Below are 17,228 nucleotides of genomic sequence, written 5' to 3' on the forward strand. Positions count from 1 at the left end.
ATGATATAAAATCATTGTTTGGTGAACATAATCATTTTAAAACTAATCAATTGAATGTCATTGTTTGTATTGGGATACAGAGTTATCTGTCTTGATATTTGATAATTCTTAAAATCCATGTAAAAATTATTTGCTTGCAAACAGACCTATACATTGACTGTGAATAAAAGAAATATAATACCACACACCTGTAGAACTCTTAAAAAGGCACATTTTGTGATATGTTAAAATCATGTTTAGGCTTAAGGTGGCAGAAACCAGTTATTTTACAAAAAATCTTTAGAATTTCATTGGTTTATGATTTTATTTTCTTGAAAATTCATTCAAGCTTGTATACAAATAAAATGTATGGTTTCAAGGAACTAAGATGTGTGCGTGCTTATGTAAATATATAGAAAACCTTTAAATTTGGGTGTCTGTCCAGCATGGAGATTTAAAAATTTATAAATGCATTGCAAATAAGGCAAAACATGTGATGCTCTGATACCAATCTAATCCTCACCTGCAGAATCCTGCTAAAAGCCGACAAGAATTTTAGCCAAAATTCAAGAGAGAAAGGATATTCAGTGAATTAGACCCTTGTCCGAACCTATCCTTACCATCAAAATCTCAAGATATTTTTGTTTACATAAAACTGAATTTTTTCCCCACTTTGATTGGATGCCGTCAAGTGAGGAGACCACAATTTTGACATCTGATTGGACCTATATGTGAAGGAAATCCCCAACCTGTGTATGCAACTACTTACTTGTGTAATACAGTAGCCTAGAATTTACATTCATTTATTTTTTCAGTCCACATGATGCAATTATATACCTCAATACTACTATAACAAAATTTCTGCGTGGGACACATGTTCTGGTACATGTGATTATGGACTTTCCGAATTGATTTTCCTCTGAGTTCAGTATTTTTGTGATTTTACTTTTTACACCAAAACTGGTACCTGCCACCTTTAACCACTCATTGAAAACAATATATTTCCATTTTTTTTAGTCTGATTGAGTTCTATAGTCATTTACCATTAAAAATACATGCATTTTATATGGTTACAGCACAAAAGAAAACATTAATAGGCTTTGTAAGACCAAATTTATTAAAGCATTATTTGCGTCTTTTGCCGTCAAACTGCTTTAAATGCAAAAAAATTATAAAAAAATGATTGTGTTCATATTTAATAAATTTTATTGTGTGAGTTTTCTGGTACAGTGTATAAATTATCCAACAGTTTTTAAAACTACTTAAGTTTATTGTTTCATGCATGATATAAAACCACTTACAACTGATCTCAAGAAGTATTTTCCCATTGTTTGAGGTATTAAATAGTCTCAATTCTTGTCACTATCATTGTTCTGTTGACTGCAGTGCTGAAAAAGGCTTAGTTATGAGTAAATTAATATTTTTGGTATAATGTTTCACTTTGTAGATCCATGATGCCCTAAACTAAGTGTACATTTATTCGCAATCAGTCTCATATCTCTACTCCCCATGAGCTAGCTGTGTAGGCCGCATGTTGAAATTGTAGAATTGCCACACCATTGCTGATGAGAGAGACCAGTTTTCTTATTTCTGTAGCCTGTCCTACAGTATCAACTATGTAGTAGACCTATAAAAAAGGAAGAATTCATATATTCATAGTTAAAAAGTAAATAAATAAGAAAATGTCCATATCATATGAAATAAATCATTATAACAGGTAATATACAGTATAATCATCTTTTTCTTGAACTATGCTGAGGCTTATTTTACTTTTTCCTCTCTTTGTAATTGCTATTTCTATATAATTTATGATATAAAATCATTGTTTGGTGAACATAATCATTTTAAAACTAATCAATTGAATGTCATTGTTTGTATTGGGATACAGAGTTATCTGTCTTGATATTTGATAATTCTTAAAATCCATGTAAAAATTATTTGCTTGCAAACAGACCTATACATTGACTGTGAATAAAAGAAATATAATACCACACACCTGTAGAACTCTTAAAAAGGCACATTTTGTGATATGTTAAAATCATGTTTAGGCTTAAGGTGGCAGAAACCAGTTATTTTACAATAAATCTTTAGAATTTCATTGGTTTATGATTTTATTTTCTTGAAAATTCATTCAAGCTTGTATACAAATAAAATGTATGGTTTCAAGGAACTAAGATGTGTGCGTGCTTATGTAAATATATAGAAACCTTTAAATTTGGGTGTCTGTCCAGCATGGAGATTTAAAAATTTATAAATGCATTGCAAATAAGGCAAAACATGTGATGCTCTGATACCAATCTAATCCTCACCTGCAGAATCCTGCTAAAAGCCGACAAGAATTTTAGCCAAAATTCAAGAGAGAAAGGATATTCAGTGAATTAGACCCTTGTCCGAACCTATCCTTACCATCAAAATCTCAAGATATTTTTGTTTACATAAAACTGAATTTTTTCCCCACTTTGATTGGATGCCGTCAAGTGAGGAGACCACAATTTTGACATCTGATTGGACCTATATGTGAAGGAAATCCCCAACCTGTGTATGCAACTACTTACTTGTGTAATACAGTAGCCTAGAATTTACATTCATTTATTTTTTCAGTCCACATGATGCAATTATATACCTCAATACTTAACTATAACAAAATTTCTGCGTGGGACACATGTTCTGGTACACCAAAACTGGTACCTGCCACCTTTAACCACTCATTGAAAACAATATATTTCCATTTTTTTAGTCTGATTGAGTTCTATAGTCATTTACCATTAAAAATACATGCATTTTATATGGTTACAGCACAAAAGAAAACATTAATAGGCTTTGTAAGACCAAATTTATTAAAGCATTATTTGCGTCTTTTGCCGTCAAACTGCTTTAAATGCAAAAAAATTATAAAAAAATGATTGTGTTCATATTTAATAAATTTTATTGTGTGAGTTTTCTGGTACAGTGTATAAATTATCCAACAGTTTTTAAAACTACTTAAGTTTATTGTTTCATGCATGATATAAAACCACTTACAACTGATCTCAAGAAGTATTTTCCCATTGTTTGAGGTATTAAATAGTCTCAATTCTTGTCACTATCATTGTTCTGTTGACTGCAGTGCTGAAAAAGGCTTAGTTATGAGTAAACTAATATTTTTGGTACATATGTTTCACTTTGTAGATCCATGATGCCCTAAACTAAGTGTACATTTATTCGCAATCAGTCTCATATCTCTACTCCCCATGAGCTAGCTGTGTAGGCCGCATGTTGAAATTGTAGAATTGCCACACCATTGCTGATGAGAGAGACCAGTTTTCTTATTTCTGTAGCCTGTCCTACAGTATCAACTATGTAGTAGACCTATAAAAAAGGAAGAATTCATATATTCATAGTTAAAAAGTAAATAAATAAGAAAATGTCCATATCATATGAAATAAATCATTATAACAGGTAATATACAGTATAATCATCTTTTTCTTGAACTATGCTGAGGCTTATTTTACTTTTTCCTCTCTTTGTAATTGCTATTTCTATATAATTAATGATATAAAATCATTGTTTGGTGAACATAATCATTTTAAAACTAATCAATTGAATGTCATTGTTTGTATTGGGATACAGAGTTATCTGTCTTGATATTTGATAATTCTTAAAATCCATGTAAAAATTATTTGCTTGCAAACAGACCTATACATTGACTGTGAATAAAAGAAATATAATACCACACACCTGTAGAACTCTTAAAAAGGCACATTTTGTGATATGTTAAAATCATGTTTAGGCTTAAGGTGGCAGAAACCAGTTATTTTACAAAAAATCTTTAGAATTTCATTGGTTTATGATTTTATTTTCTTGAAAATTCATTCAAGCTTGTATACAAATAAAATGTATGGTTTCAAGGAACTAAGATGTGTGCGTGCTTATGTAAATATATAGAAAACCTTTAAATTTGGGTGTCTGTCCTGCATGGAGATTTAAAAATTTATAAATGCATTGCAAATAAGGCAAAACATGTGATGCTCTGATACCAATCTAATCCTCACCTGCAGAATCCTGCTAAAAGCCGACAAGAATTTTAGCCAAAATTCAAGAGAGAAAGGATATTCAGTGAATTAGACCCTTGTCCGAACCTATCCTTACCATCAAAATCTCAAGATATTTTTGTTTACATAAAACTGAATTTTTTCCCCACTTTGATTGGATGCCGTCAAGTGAGGAGACCACAATTTTGACATCTGATTGGACCTATATGTGAAGGAAATCCCCAACCTGTGTATGCAACTACTTACTTGTGTAATACAGTAGCCTAGAATTTACATTCATTTATTTTTTCAGTCCACATGATGCAATTATATACCTCAATACTTAACTATAACAAAATTTCTGCGTGGGACACATGTTCTGGTACACCAAAACTGGTACCTGCCACCTTTAACCACTCATTGAAAACAATATATTTCCATTTTTTTTAGTCTGATTGAGTTCTATAGTCATTTACCATTAAAAATACATGCATTTTATATGGTTACAGCACAAAAGAAAACATTAATAGGCTTTGTAAGACCAAATTTATTAAAGCATTATTTGCGTCTTTTGCCGTCAAACTGCTTTAAATGCAAAAAAATTATAAAAATAATGATTGTGTTCATATTTAATAAATTTTATTGTGTGAGTTTTCTGGTACAGTGTATAAATTATCCAACAGTTTTTAAAACTACTTAAGTTTATTGTTTCATGCATGATATAAAACCACTTACAACTGATCTCAAGAAGTATTTTCCCATTGTTTGAGGTATTAAATAGTCTCAATTCTTGTCACTATCATTGTTCTGTTGACTGCAGTGCTGAAAAAGGCTTAGTTATGAGTAAACTAATATTTTTGGTATAATGTTTCACTTTGTAGATCCATGATGCCCTAAACTAAGTGTACATTTATTCGCAATCAGTCTCATATCTCTACTCCCCATGAGCTAGCTGTGTAGGCCGCATGTTGAAATTGTAGAATTGCCACACCATTGCTGATGAGAGAGACCAGTTTTCTTATTTCTGTAGCCTGTCCTACAGTATCAACTATGTAGTAGACCTATAAAAAAGGAAGAATTCATATATTCATAGTTAAAAAGTAAATAAATAAGAAAATGTCCATATCATATGAAATAAATCATTATAACAGGTAATATACAGTATAATCATCTTTTTCTTGAACTATGCTGAGGCTTATTTTACTTTTTCCTCTCTTTGTAATTGCTATTTCTATATAATTTATGATATAAAATCATTGTTTGGTGAACATAATCATTTTAAAACTAATCAATTGAATGTCATTGTTTGTATTGGGATACAGAGTTATCTGTCTTGATATTTGATAATTCTTAAAATCCATGTAAAAATTATTTGCTTGCAAACAGACCTATACATTGACTGTGAATAAAAGAAATATAATACCACACACCTGTAGAACTCTTAAAAAGGCACATTTTGTGATATGTTAAAATCATGTTTAGGCTTAAGGTGGCAGAAACCAGTTATTTTACAATAAATCTTTAGAATTTCATTGGTTTATGATTTTATTTTCTTGAAAATTCATTCAAGCTTGTATACAAATAAAATGTATGGTTTCAAGGAACTAAGATGTGTGCGTGCTTATGTAAATATATAGAAAACCTTTAAATTTGGGTGTCTGTCCAGCATGGAGATTTAAAAATTTATAAATACATTGCAAATAAGGCAAAACATGTGATGCTCTGATACCAATCTAATCCTCACCTGCAGAATCCTGCTAAAAGCCGACAAGAATTTTAGCCAAAATTCAAGAGAGAAAGGATATTCAGTGAATTAGACCCTTGTCCGAACCTATCCTTACCATCAAAATCTCAAGATATTTTTGTTTACATAAAACTGAATTTTTTCCCCACTTTGATTGGATGCCGTCAAGTGAGGAGACCACAATTTTGACATCTGATTGGACCTATATGTGAAGGAAATCCCCAACCTGTGTATGCAACTACTTACTTGTGTAATACAGTAGCCTAGAATTTACATTCATTTATTTTTTCAGTCCACATGATGCAATTATATACCTCAATACTAAACTATAACAAAATTTCTGCGTGGGACACATGTTCTGGTACACCAAAACTGGTACCTGCCACCTTTAACCACTCATTGAAAACAATATATTTCCATTTTTTTAGTCTGATTGAGTTCTATAGTCATTTACCATTAAAAATACATGCATTTTATATGGTTACAGCACAAAAGAAAACATTAATAGGCTTTGTAAGACCAAATTTATTAAAGCATTATTTGCGTCTTTTGCCGTCAAACTGCTTTAAATGCAAAAAAATTATAAAAAAATGATTGTGTTCATATTTAATAAATTTTATTGTGTGAGTTTTCTGGTACAGTGTATAAATTATCCAACAGTTTTTAAAACTACTTAAGTTTATTGTTTCATGCATGATATAAAACCACTTACAACTGATCTCAAGAAGTATTTTCCCATTGTTTGAGGTATTAAATAGTCTCAATTCTTGTCACTATCATTGTTCTGTTGACTGCAGTGCTGAAAAAGGCTTAGTTATGAGTAAACTAATATTTTTGGTACATATGTTTCACTTTGTAGATCCATGATGCCCTAAACTAAGTGTACATTTATTCGCAATCAGTCTCATATCTCTACTCCCCATGAGCTAGCTGTGTAGGCCGCATGTTGAAATTGTAGAATTGCCACACCATTGCTGATGAGAGAGACCAGTTTTCTTATTTCTGTAGCCTGTCCTACAGTATCAACTATGTAGTAGACCTATAAAAAAGGAAGAATTCATATATTCATAGTTAAAAAGTAAATAAATAAGAAAATGTCCATATCATATGAAATAAATCATTATAACAGGTAATATACAGTATAATCATCTTTTTCTTGAACTATGCTGAGGCTTATTTTACTTTTTCCTCTCTTTGTAATTGCTATTTCTATATAATTTATGATATAAAATCATTGTTTGGTGAACATAATCATTTTAAAACTAATCAATTGAATGTCATTGTTTGTATTGGGATACAGAGTTATCTGTCTTGATATTTGATAATTCTTAAAATCCATGTAAAAATTATTTGCTTGCAAACAGACCTATACATTGACTGTGAATAAAAGAAATATAATACCACACACCTGTAGAACTCTTAAAAAGGCACATTTTGTGATATGTTAAAATCATGTTTAGGCTTAAGGTGGCAGAAACCAGTTATTTTACAATAAATCTTTAGAATTTCATTGGTTTATGATTTTATTTTCTTGAAAATTCATTCAAGCTTGTATACAAATAAAATGTATGGTTTCAAGGAACTAAGATGTGTGCGTGCTTATGTAAATATATAGAAAACCTTTAAATTTGGGTGTCTGTCCAGCATGGAGATTTAAAAATTTATAAATGCATTGCAAATAAGGCAAAACATGTGATGCTCTGATACCAATCTAATCCTCACCTGCAGAATCCTGCTAAAAGCCGACAAGAATTTTAGCCAAAATTCAAGAGAGAAAGGATATTCAGTGAATTAGACCCTTGTCCGAACCTATCCTTACCATCAAAATCTCAAGATATTTTTGTTTACATAAAACTGAATTTTTTCCCCACTTTGATTGGATGCCGTCAAGTGAGGAGACCACAATTTTGACATCTGATTGGACCTATATGTGAAGGAAATCCCCAACCTGTGTATGCAACTACTTACTTGTGTAATACAGTAGCCTAGAATTTACATTCATTTATTTTTTCAGTCCACATGATGCAATTATATACCTCAATACTTAACTATAACAAAATTTCTGCGTGGGACACATGTTCTGGTACACCAAAACTGGTACCTGCCACCTTTAACCACTCATTGAAAACAATATATTTCCATTTTTTTTAGTCTGATTGAGTTCTATAGTCATTTACCATTAAAAATACATGCATTTTATATGGTTACAGCACAAAAGAAAACATTAATAGGCTTTGTAAGACCAAATTTATTAAAGCATTATTTGCGTCTTTTGCCGTCAAACTGCTTTAAATGCAAAAAAATTATAAAAAAATGATTGTGTTCATATTTAATAAATTTTATTGTGTGAGTTTTCTGGTACAGTGTATAAATTATCCAACAGTTTTTAAAACTACTTAAGTTTATTGTTTCATGCATGATATAAAACCACTTACAACTGATCTCAAGAAGTATTTTCCCATTGTTTGAGGTATTAAATAGTCTCAATTCTTGTCACTATTATTGTTCTGTTGACTGCAGTGCTGAAAAAGGCTTAGTTATGAGTAAACTAATATTTTTGGTACATATGTTTCACTTTGTAGATCCATGATGCCCTAAACTAAGTGTACATTTATTCGCAATCAGTCTCATATCTCTACTCCCCATGAGCTAGCTGTGTAGGCCGCATGTTGAAATTGTAGAATTGCCACACCATTGCTGATGAGAGAGACCAGTTTTCTTATTTCTGTAGCCTGTCCTACAGTATCAACTATGTAGTAGACCTATAAAAAAGGAAGAATTCATATATTCATAGTTAAAAAGTAAATAAATAAGAAAATGTCCATATCATATGAAATAAATCATTATAACAGGTAATATACAGTATAATCATCTTTTTCTTGAACTATGCTGAGGCTTATTTTACTTTTTCCTCTCTTTGTAATTGCTATTTCTATATAATTTATGATATAAAATCATTGTTTGGTGAACATAATCATTTTAAAACTAATCAATTGAATGTCATTGTTTGTATTGGGATACAGAGTTATCTGTCTTGATATTTGATAATTCTTAAAATCCATGTAAAAATTATTTGCTTGCAAACAGACCTATACATTGACTGTGAATAAAAGAAATATAATACCACACACCTGTAGAACTCTTAAAAAGGCACATTTTGTGATATGTTAAAATCATGTTTAGGCTTAAGGTGGCAGAAACCAGTTATTTTACAATAAATCTTTAGAATTTCATTGGTTTATGATTTTATTTTCTTGAAAATTCATTCAAGCTTGTATACAAATAAAATGTATGGTTTCAAGGAACTAAGATGTGTGCGTGCTTATGTAAATATATAGAAAACCTTTAAATTTGGGTGTCTGTCCAGCATGGAGATTTAAAAATTTATAAATGCATTGCAAATAAGGCAAAACATGTGATGCTCTGATACCAATCTAATCCTCACCTGCAGAATCCTGCTAAAAGCCGACAAGAATTTTAGCCAAAATTCAAGAGAGAAAGGATATTCAGTGAATTAGACCCTTGTCCGAACCTATCCTTACCATCAAAATCTCAAGATATTTTTGTTTACATAAAACTGAATTTTTTCCCCACTTTGATTGGATGCCGTCAAGTGAGGAGACCACAATTTTGACATCTGATTGGACCTATATGTGAAGGAAATCCCCAACCTGTGTATGCAACTACTTACTTGTGTAATACAGTAGCCTAGAATTTACATTCATTTATTTTTTCAGTCCACATGATGCAATTATATACCTCAATACTTAACTATAACAAAATTTCTGCGTGGGACACATGTTCTGGTACACCAAAACTGGTACCTGCCACCTTTAACCACTCATTGAAAACAATATATTTCCATTTTTTTTTAGTCTGATTGAGTTCTATAGTCATTTACCATTAAAAATACATGCATTTTATATGGTTACAGCACAAAAGAAAACATTAATAGGCTTTGTAAGACCAAATTTATTAAAGCATTATTTGCGTCTTTTGCCGTCAAACTGCTTTAAATGCAAAAAAATTATAAAAAAATGATTGTGTTCATATTTAATAAATTTTATTGTGTGAGTTTTCTGGTACAGTGTATAAATTATCCAACAGTTTTTAAAACTACTTAAGTTTATTGTTTCATGCATGATATAAAACCACTTACAACTGATCTCAAGAAGTATTTTCCCATTGTTTGAGGTATTAAATAGTCTCAATTCTTGTCACTATCATTGTTCTGTTGACTGCAGTGCTGAAAAAGGCTTAGTTATGAGTAAACTAATATTTTTGGTACATATGTTTCACTTTGTAGATCCATGATGCCCTAAACTAAGTGTACATTTATTCGCAATCAGTCTCATATCTCTACTCCCCATGAGCTAGCTGTGTAGGCCGCATGTTGAAATTGTAGAATTGCCACACCATTGCTGATGAGAGAGACCAGTTTTCTTATTTCTGTAGCCTGTCCTACAGTATCAACTATGTAGTAGACCTATAAAAAAGGAAGAATTCATATATTCATAGTTAAAAAGTAAATAAATAAGAAAATGTCCATATCATATGAAATAAATCATTATAACAGGTAATATACAGTATAATCATCTTTTTCTTGAACTATACTGAGGCTTATTTTACTTTTTCCTCTCTTTGTAATTGCTATTTCTATATAATTTATGATATAAAATCATTGTTTGGTGAACATAATCATTTTAAAACTAATCAATTGAATGTCATTGTTTGTATTGGGATACAGAGTTATCTGTCTTGATATTTGATAATTCTTAAAATCCATGTAAAAATTATTTGCTTGCAAACAGACCTATACATTGACTGTGAATAAAAGAAATATAATACCACACACCTGTAGAACTCTTAAAAAGGCACATTTTGTGATATGTTAAAATCATGTTTAGGCTTAAGGTGGCAGAAACCAGTTATTTTACAATAAATCTTTAGAATTTCATTGGTTTATGATTTTATTTTCTTGAAAATTCATTCAAGCTTGTATACAAATAAAATGTATGGTTTCAAGGAACTAAGATGTGTGCGTGCTTATGTAAATATATAGAAAACCTTTAAATTTGGGTGTCTGTCCAGCATGGAGATTTAAAAATTTATAAATGCATTGCAAATAAGGCAAAACATGTGATGCTCTGATACCAATCTAATCCTCACCTGCAGAATCCTGCTAAAAGCCGACAAGAATTTTAGCCAAAATTCAAGAGAGAAAGGATATTCAGTGAATTAGACCCTTGTCCGAACCTATCCTTACCATCAAAATCTCAAGATATTTTTGTTTACATAAAACTGAATTTTTTCCCCACTTTGATTGGATGCCGTCAAGTGAGGAGACCACAATTTTGACATCTGATTGGACCTATATGTGAAGGAAATCCCCAACCTGTGTATACAACTACTTACTTGTGTAATACAGTAGCCTAGAATTTACATTCATTTATTTTTTCAGTCCACATGATGCAATTATATACCTCAATACTTAACTATAACAAAATTTCTGCGTGGGACACATGTTCTGGTACACCAAAACTGGTACCTGCCACCTAAAACTCCGACTGCAACAATCTCAAATAAACCATCTTTCTTGATAACCTTTACATTTTTAAACATGTAATTTTTCGTTTTCACCTAATTTTCATTATCCAAGAAGGCAAAAACTAGAAATTAAAAAAATAAAATAAAATAAAATAAATCAGTTGTTTCACGGTCAGGCAACTTGACCCCATGAAAGTAAGATTGGTGGCAAATGTAAAATATGTTGATCCTTGTGAAGCATATGAAATCAAGGGACCGGATTAGTCTATTCGTACTTCTGAATTTTTCTTGTTCGTGTATTCTCCTCGAATATCAGGTTAAAATTCATTCCATTATATGTGGTTTGGTATCGTCTACTTGAAGTAAAAATGTTAAACACGAAGTTTCTTATCATTGTTGTTCATGCAATCTTTCAATTTTAAATGAACTTAAACCAATTTGTATACATGAGATGTAATGCAAGGCATCAATCACAAGAAAAGCATCCTCTATAATTACATCAATGACAATGTTCAAATTACAAATATGGACTGTTATCATTTGGGATATAAAACATTTATTATTATAATTAATGAGATTATTTTTTTAGCCTACTGTTGTGTTCTTTATTTTGTTCTGTATACTTGAATCAGCAGTAACAACAACGGATGCATTTTTATTACCAATAAACAATAAAAAGTGTTGACCTTAAATAGTTGATAAAAAAAAAAAAATCATATCGAAACGCTTCATAGTATCTACCAGGCCCGAATTCGCCGTATTTTTTAGCTCACCTGGCCCGAAGGGCCAAGTGAGCTTTTCTCATCACTTGGCGTCCGGCGTCCGTCGGCTTACGTCGTCGTCCGTCGTCGTCTTGCGTTAACTTTTACAAAAATCTTCTCCTCTGAAACTACTGGGCCAAATTTAACCAAACTTGGCCACAATCATCATTGGGGTATCTAGTTTAAAAAATGTGTCCGGTGACCCGGTCAACCAATCAAGATGGCCGTCATGGCTAAAAATAGAACATAGGGGTAAAATGCAGTTTTTGGCATATAACTCAAAAACCAAAGCATTTAGAGCAAATCTGACAGGGTTAAAATTGTTTATCAGGTCAAGATCTATCTGCCCTGAAATTTTCAGATGAATCGGATAACCGGTTGTTAGGTTGCAGCCCCTGAATTGGTAATTTTAAGGAAATTTTGCTGTTTTTGGTTATTATCTTGAATAATATTATAGATAGCGATAAACTGTAAACAGCAATAATGTTCAGCAAAGTAAGATCTACAAATAAGTCAACATGACTAATATGGTCAGTTGACCTCTTTAGGAGTTATTGCCCTTTATAGTCAATTTTTAACCATTTTTCGTAAATGTTAGTTATCTTTTACAAAAATCTTCTCCTCTGAAACTACTTGGACAAATATAACCAAATTTGGCCACAATCATTATTAGGGTATCTAGTTTAAAAATTGTGTCCGGTGACCTTGCCAACAAACCAAGATGGCCGCCATGGCTAAAAATAGAACATAGGGGTAAAATGCAGTTTTTTGGCTTAAACTCAAAAACCAAAGCATTTAGATCAAATCTGAAAGGGTGTAAAATTGATTATCAGGTCAAGATCTATCTGCCCTGAAATTTTCAGATGAATCGGACAACCCATTGTTGGGTTGCTGCCCCTGAATTGGTAATTTTAAGAAAATTTTGCTGTTTTTGGTTATTATCTTGAATATTATTATAGATAGAGATAAACTGTAAACAGCAATAATGTTCAGCAAAGTAAGATTTACAAATGAGTCAACATGACCGAAACGGTCAGTTGACCTCTTTAGGAGTTATTGCCCTTTATAGTCAATTTTTAGCCATTTTTGTAAATCTTAGTAATCTTTTACAAAAATCTTCTCCTCTGAAACTACTAGGCCAAATTAATCCAAACTTGGCCACAATCTTCTTTTGGGTATCTAGTTTGAAAAATGTGTCCAGCGACCTGGCCATCCAAACAAGATGGCCACCACGGCTAAAAATAGAACATAGGGGTAAAATGCAGTTTTTGGCTTATAACTCAAAAACCAAAGCATTTAGATCAAATCTGACAGGGTATGAAATTGTTTATCAGGTCAAGATCTATCTGCACTAAAATTTTCAGATGGATCAGACAACCCGTTGTTAGGTTGCTGCCCCCTGAATTGGTAATTTTAGGGAATTTTTGCAGTTTTTTGTTATTATCTTGAATATTATTATAGATAGAGATAAACTGTAAACAGCAATAATGTACAGCAAAGTAAGACCTAAAAATAAGTCAAAATGACCAAAATGGTCAAGTGACCTCCTAAGAAGTTATTGTCCTCTATAGTCAATTTTTAACAATTTTAATAAAATTTGTACATTTTTTCTAACATTTTCCACTGAAACTACTGGGCCAAGTTCATTATAGATAGAGATAATTGTAAACAGCAAGAATGTTCAGTAAAGTAAGATGTACAAACACATCACCATCACCAAAACACAATTTTGTCATGAATTTATCTGCGTCCTTTGTTTAATATTCACATAGACCAAGGTGAGCGACACAGGCTCTTTAGAGCCTCTAGTTTGTACTCTTTATTGAGCCTCTAGAAGTAAGAACAACAATCTTACCCGGAGACACTATAACTGAATAATTCTAAAATGCCATGGCCGGTTTACAGAAATATTAGCAAGGATTTTGTTTCACAAAGAAATGATATATTTTGACAAAATAGAAAGTCATTAGCACATGCGGAAGTTAATCGTACCAGAAATTAGAATCACAAAAATACTGAACTGAAGTGATCTGAATGTCTAGATAAATCTTGTTTAAAGCGTTGACATTGTTAAAATGTATAATTTAAATTTATCCTTGAAATCTTTTAAGATGAATCCAGCAGTAACTCAAAATCACATACGTATGGTTACAATGTGTCCTGCATTCGCGGATACAGACATTATCAAAGATATCAAAGAAGAACAGTTTCAAGGCAAACAATTTGTAGCTCCTTTCATGGAAAAGCTTGGAATTATGCCGTATGTATTCTTGTTATGATTATACTTAATGCGTTTTTCATAATGTTTAAAAACAAGGTTGTTAAAAAACTGAACTAAAAACATCACAGAAACTTAATGTAAATGGCAAAACATATTAAGAAATATTTAGAAATAATTCAATCGTTTTGAGCGTTTTTTCTTAGTAAAGTTTGACTCCATTGTTGGCTCTTGTCAGTGATGATTAAATGGTGTTATGAAAAATGGTAAAATGTTGAAGTGCGATTAAAAATCATAAGTCAAGAATTACTGGAACCACTTTTGCTTGCAGAAAAAGCAACCCAATGTGATCTGTATTATCACAACGTTAACCCAATGTGATCTGTATTATCACAACCCAATGTGATCTGTATTCTCACAATCAAATGTGATCTGTATTCTCACAATCCAATGTGATCTGTATTCTCACTATCCAATTTGATCTGTATTCTCACAACCCAAATGTGATCTGTATTCTCATAACCCAATGTGATCTGTATTCTCGCAACCCAATGTGATCTGTATTCTCATAACCAAATGTGAAAGTGCAATAGTGAAGAGCTATAAACAAGAGCCAAACAAAATAACATAAATGGGAGAAAATATAAAATACAAATGTAAAGTAGAGACATAAAGCGTTTTCTATGAGATTCTAGATTACAGATATTTCATTACTTCTACATTGCACTATGATTAACTGCAAAATCGTTCTGTTATCAAAACACCCCTGGGCTTAATGCTACAAAAGTTATGTCACATATGTGGGTTGTAAGGACATGATGCCTCATATTTGGTTCCTGTAACAAATATTTAATATTTTAAATGGCCAGCGCTTCCGATCTGGTATTGTAACGGTATTTAGACACAGAAAGATGAGTAGATGAAATTTTCGCAGGAAAAATGTCACCATTTAATTCGAAATACAGAAATTAGCTCTCCAGTTATTCATGGTATTATTGCGAATACTTGCTATCATTATGATTCCTTTTATATCCTGGAAAATATTTTCATTCAGTTAATTTGCTACACATACGTCATTTATACGGTTTGTTTTTAACTCAATTGATTGGTTGATTGATTGGTTGATTCATGTTTGCTTCACGTTCAGTGCCAAATGATTCATGCATGTTCAAGTTTTTTATTAGAAATTCTGTATTGCTTTAATGGTTATCAGTGTAATAATACAAATACATTTTTATAGCACAACATGACATAATACAACAGAGATGCAAATCAATGTCATGTATTGTCCAGTAACAGTTCATTCCTAAGATTAAGTGCATTAGATAAGAATTTACACAAATTACGCAAATCTTTGACATTTTCAGTGCTGAGAAACTGAACTAATTTGAACGACGATGGATGCCTATAATTATAAGGTTTAATACACTGTCTTCTTATATCTCTATAGCATTCACAATAGTCCATAATAACGGCCTACTTCAACATACAAATTATTTATAAACAGATTAAGATCCAAAAGGTTAACAAAGATAATAAAATGTGTACAAGCTAATTTTGATTTTCTATACTACTGTTTTCCAGTTAAATGATGAACAAAATTTAACAGTTTAGAAATATTTTATTACAATGTATTTTTGTTCAAGTGCCTTACCTTCAATTTAACATTACTAGTCATTATACTTCATTGCCTTTTGTTTATTTAAATCCAAATTAACCCGAAGTTAGATCAAAGCAAGGAGGATCAATATCATTTAAAACAAATATACTATGATGAATTTTGCGTGACTTCTTCTGAATAATGATCATTTCTATCTTAATTTAGCTGAAAATATGATCTTATTCATACAAAATGGTGTTCATCTTATTTAAACAGTTGTAAAGGAATAGAAATATGACAAAAATAAAGTACGTGATGACTACTTTATTATAATGTTTCCGGTTTATATCTCCGTTATCAAAAAAAAAAACAAAAACAAACTGTTTTAGTATACAACAATGGAAGAGGTAAAGCTACTTCCATGGTATGTACAATAGTGAAAAGCATCGTGTGATACAGCCACTTTTTTCTCGTTGAAAGCAACCTAATATTTAGCCATTATTTTTCCGCTGAAAGCTACCTAATATAACATGTAGTAACATGACCGTTGACACAAGCATATCATAACATTCTGACCCTGTCGTGACCATAAGTATCACTTCGTTTAGAGGTGGCGGTTGTTATGTATACATTTGGAACCATAATAAAAAACGTAAAATGGCTTTAAAAGAAAAGAAAAATCCTACTTTAAAAAACTTCATTCAAAATCATGCTATGAGTCTGCATGAGCTCATCAAATACCAAAAGCCTATTTCTTTTTTTACAGTCTTGAACGTGTAACTGAAGCATTCCTCAAAGTATTAGACGATCAGGACAACAATGGCAAATCTCTGATAGTTACAGCAAATGTTATGGACTATGCAGCTTTTCCAGATCCATTGCAACCAGCCAACAAATGATACTTTCAAGTTGCATTTTGTTAGTTTTTTTAATTAGTTTAGAAATTTATCTCCTTTATGTCAGTTATGTTATCAATAAAATATATTTTTTTTATAAATCTTTAAGTATGTTGTTAGTACAAATATTCACGGTATCCATAAATTTGAAAGACATCTTTATAAAAACTATCAAGTTCACCACCATCCTTTAAAATAGAAATTTGATATATGTCAGATAGGATAAATCAAAGCAACAGTAGTATGCCTCTGTTCGAAATTCATAAATCGGTTTAGAAAAAACCAAATCCGGGTTACAAACTAAAACTGAGGGAAACACATAAACTATAAGAAGAGACCAACGACACAACAGAAACACAACACTGAAATACAACGCACACAGACACGTACTATGATATAACAATGAAACACATTGCTCAGTGTGATATTTCAATTAAACTTAGGATGGATAATTACTACACACACGTTCTACG

The 17,228-nt window shown here is 31.4% G+C and overlaps 1 protein-coding gene and 1 long non-coding RNA gene across 3 annotated transcripts in view; one reads left to right on the forward strand and one right to left on the reverse strand.

The window, feature by feature from the left end:
- Positions 1 to 16,856, forward strand: part of LOC143071712 (15-hydroxyprostaglandin dehydrogenase [NAD(+)]-like) — a 43,802-nt gene extending 26,946 nt beyond the window's left edge. The window contains exons 6-7 of one of the 2 annotated variants that reach the window (XM_076246213.1): positions 14,153 to 14,301; positions 16,626 to 16,856. In XM_076246213.1, coding sequence (XP_076102328.1) covers positions 14,153 to 14,301; positions 16,626 to 16,758 — 282 coding nt within the window. In that variant the 3' untranslated portion in view covers positions 16,759 to 16,856. The remainder of the gene's footprint in view (positions 1 to 14,152; positions 14,302 to 16,625) is intronic. The other variant, XM_076246214.1, reaches the window with a different exon arrangement.
- LOC143071714 (uncharacterized) lies at positions 1,417 to 11,287 on the reverse strand. Its single transcript, XR_012976958.1, has 7 exons — positions 10,903 to 11,287; positions 9,893 to 10,219; positions 8,169 to 8,495; positions 6,446 to 6,772; positions 4,725 to 5,050; positions 3,001 to 3,327; positions 1,417 to 1,606 (listed from the first exon to the last, which is right to left on the reverse strand). It is a non-coding gene; the product is annotated as an uncharacterized LOC143071714 (long non-coding RNA).
- Positions 16,857 to 17,228: the final 372 nt, after the last annotated feature.

The sequence above is a fragment of the Mytilus galloprovincialis genome, chromosome 4 (genome assembly GCF_965363235.1).
Source record: "Mytilus galloprovincialis chromosome 4, xbMytGall1.hap1.1, whole genome shotgun sequence".
Classification (NCBI taxonomy): Eukaryota; Metazoa; Mollusca; class Bivalvia; order Mytilida; family Mytilidae; genus Mytilus; species Mytilus galloprovincialis.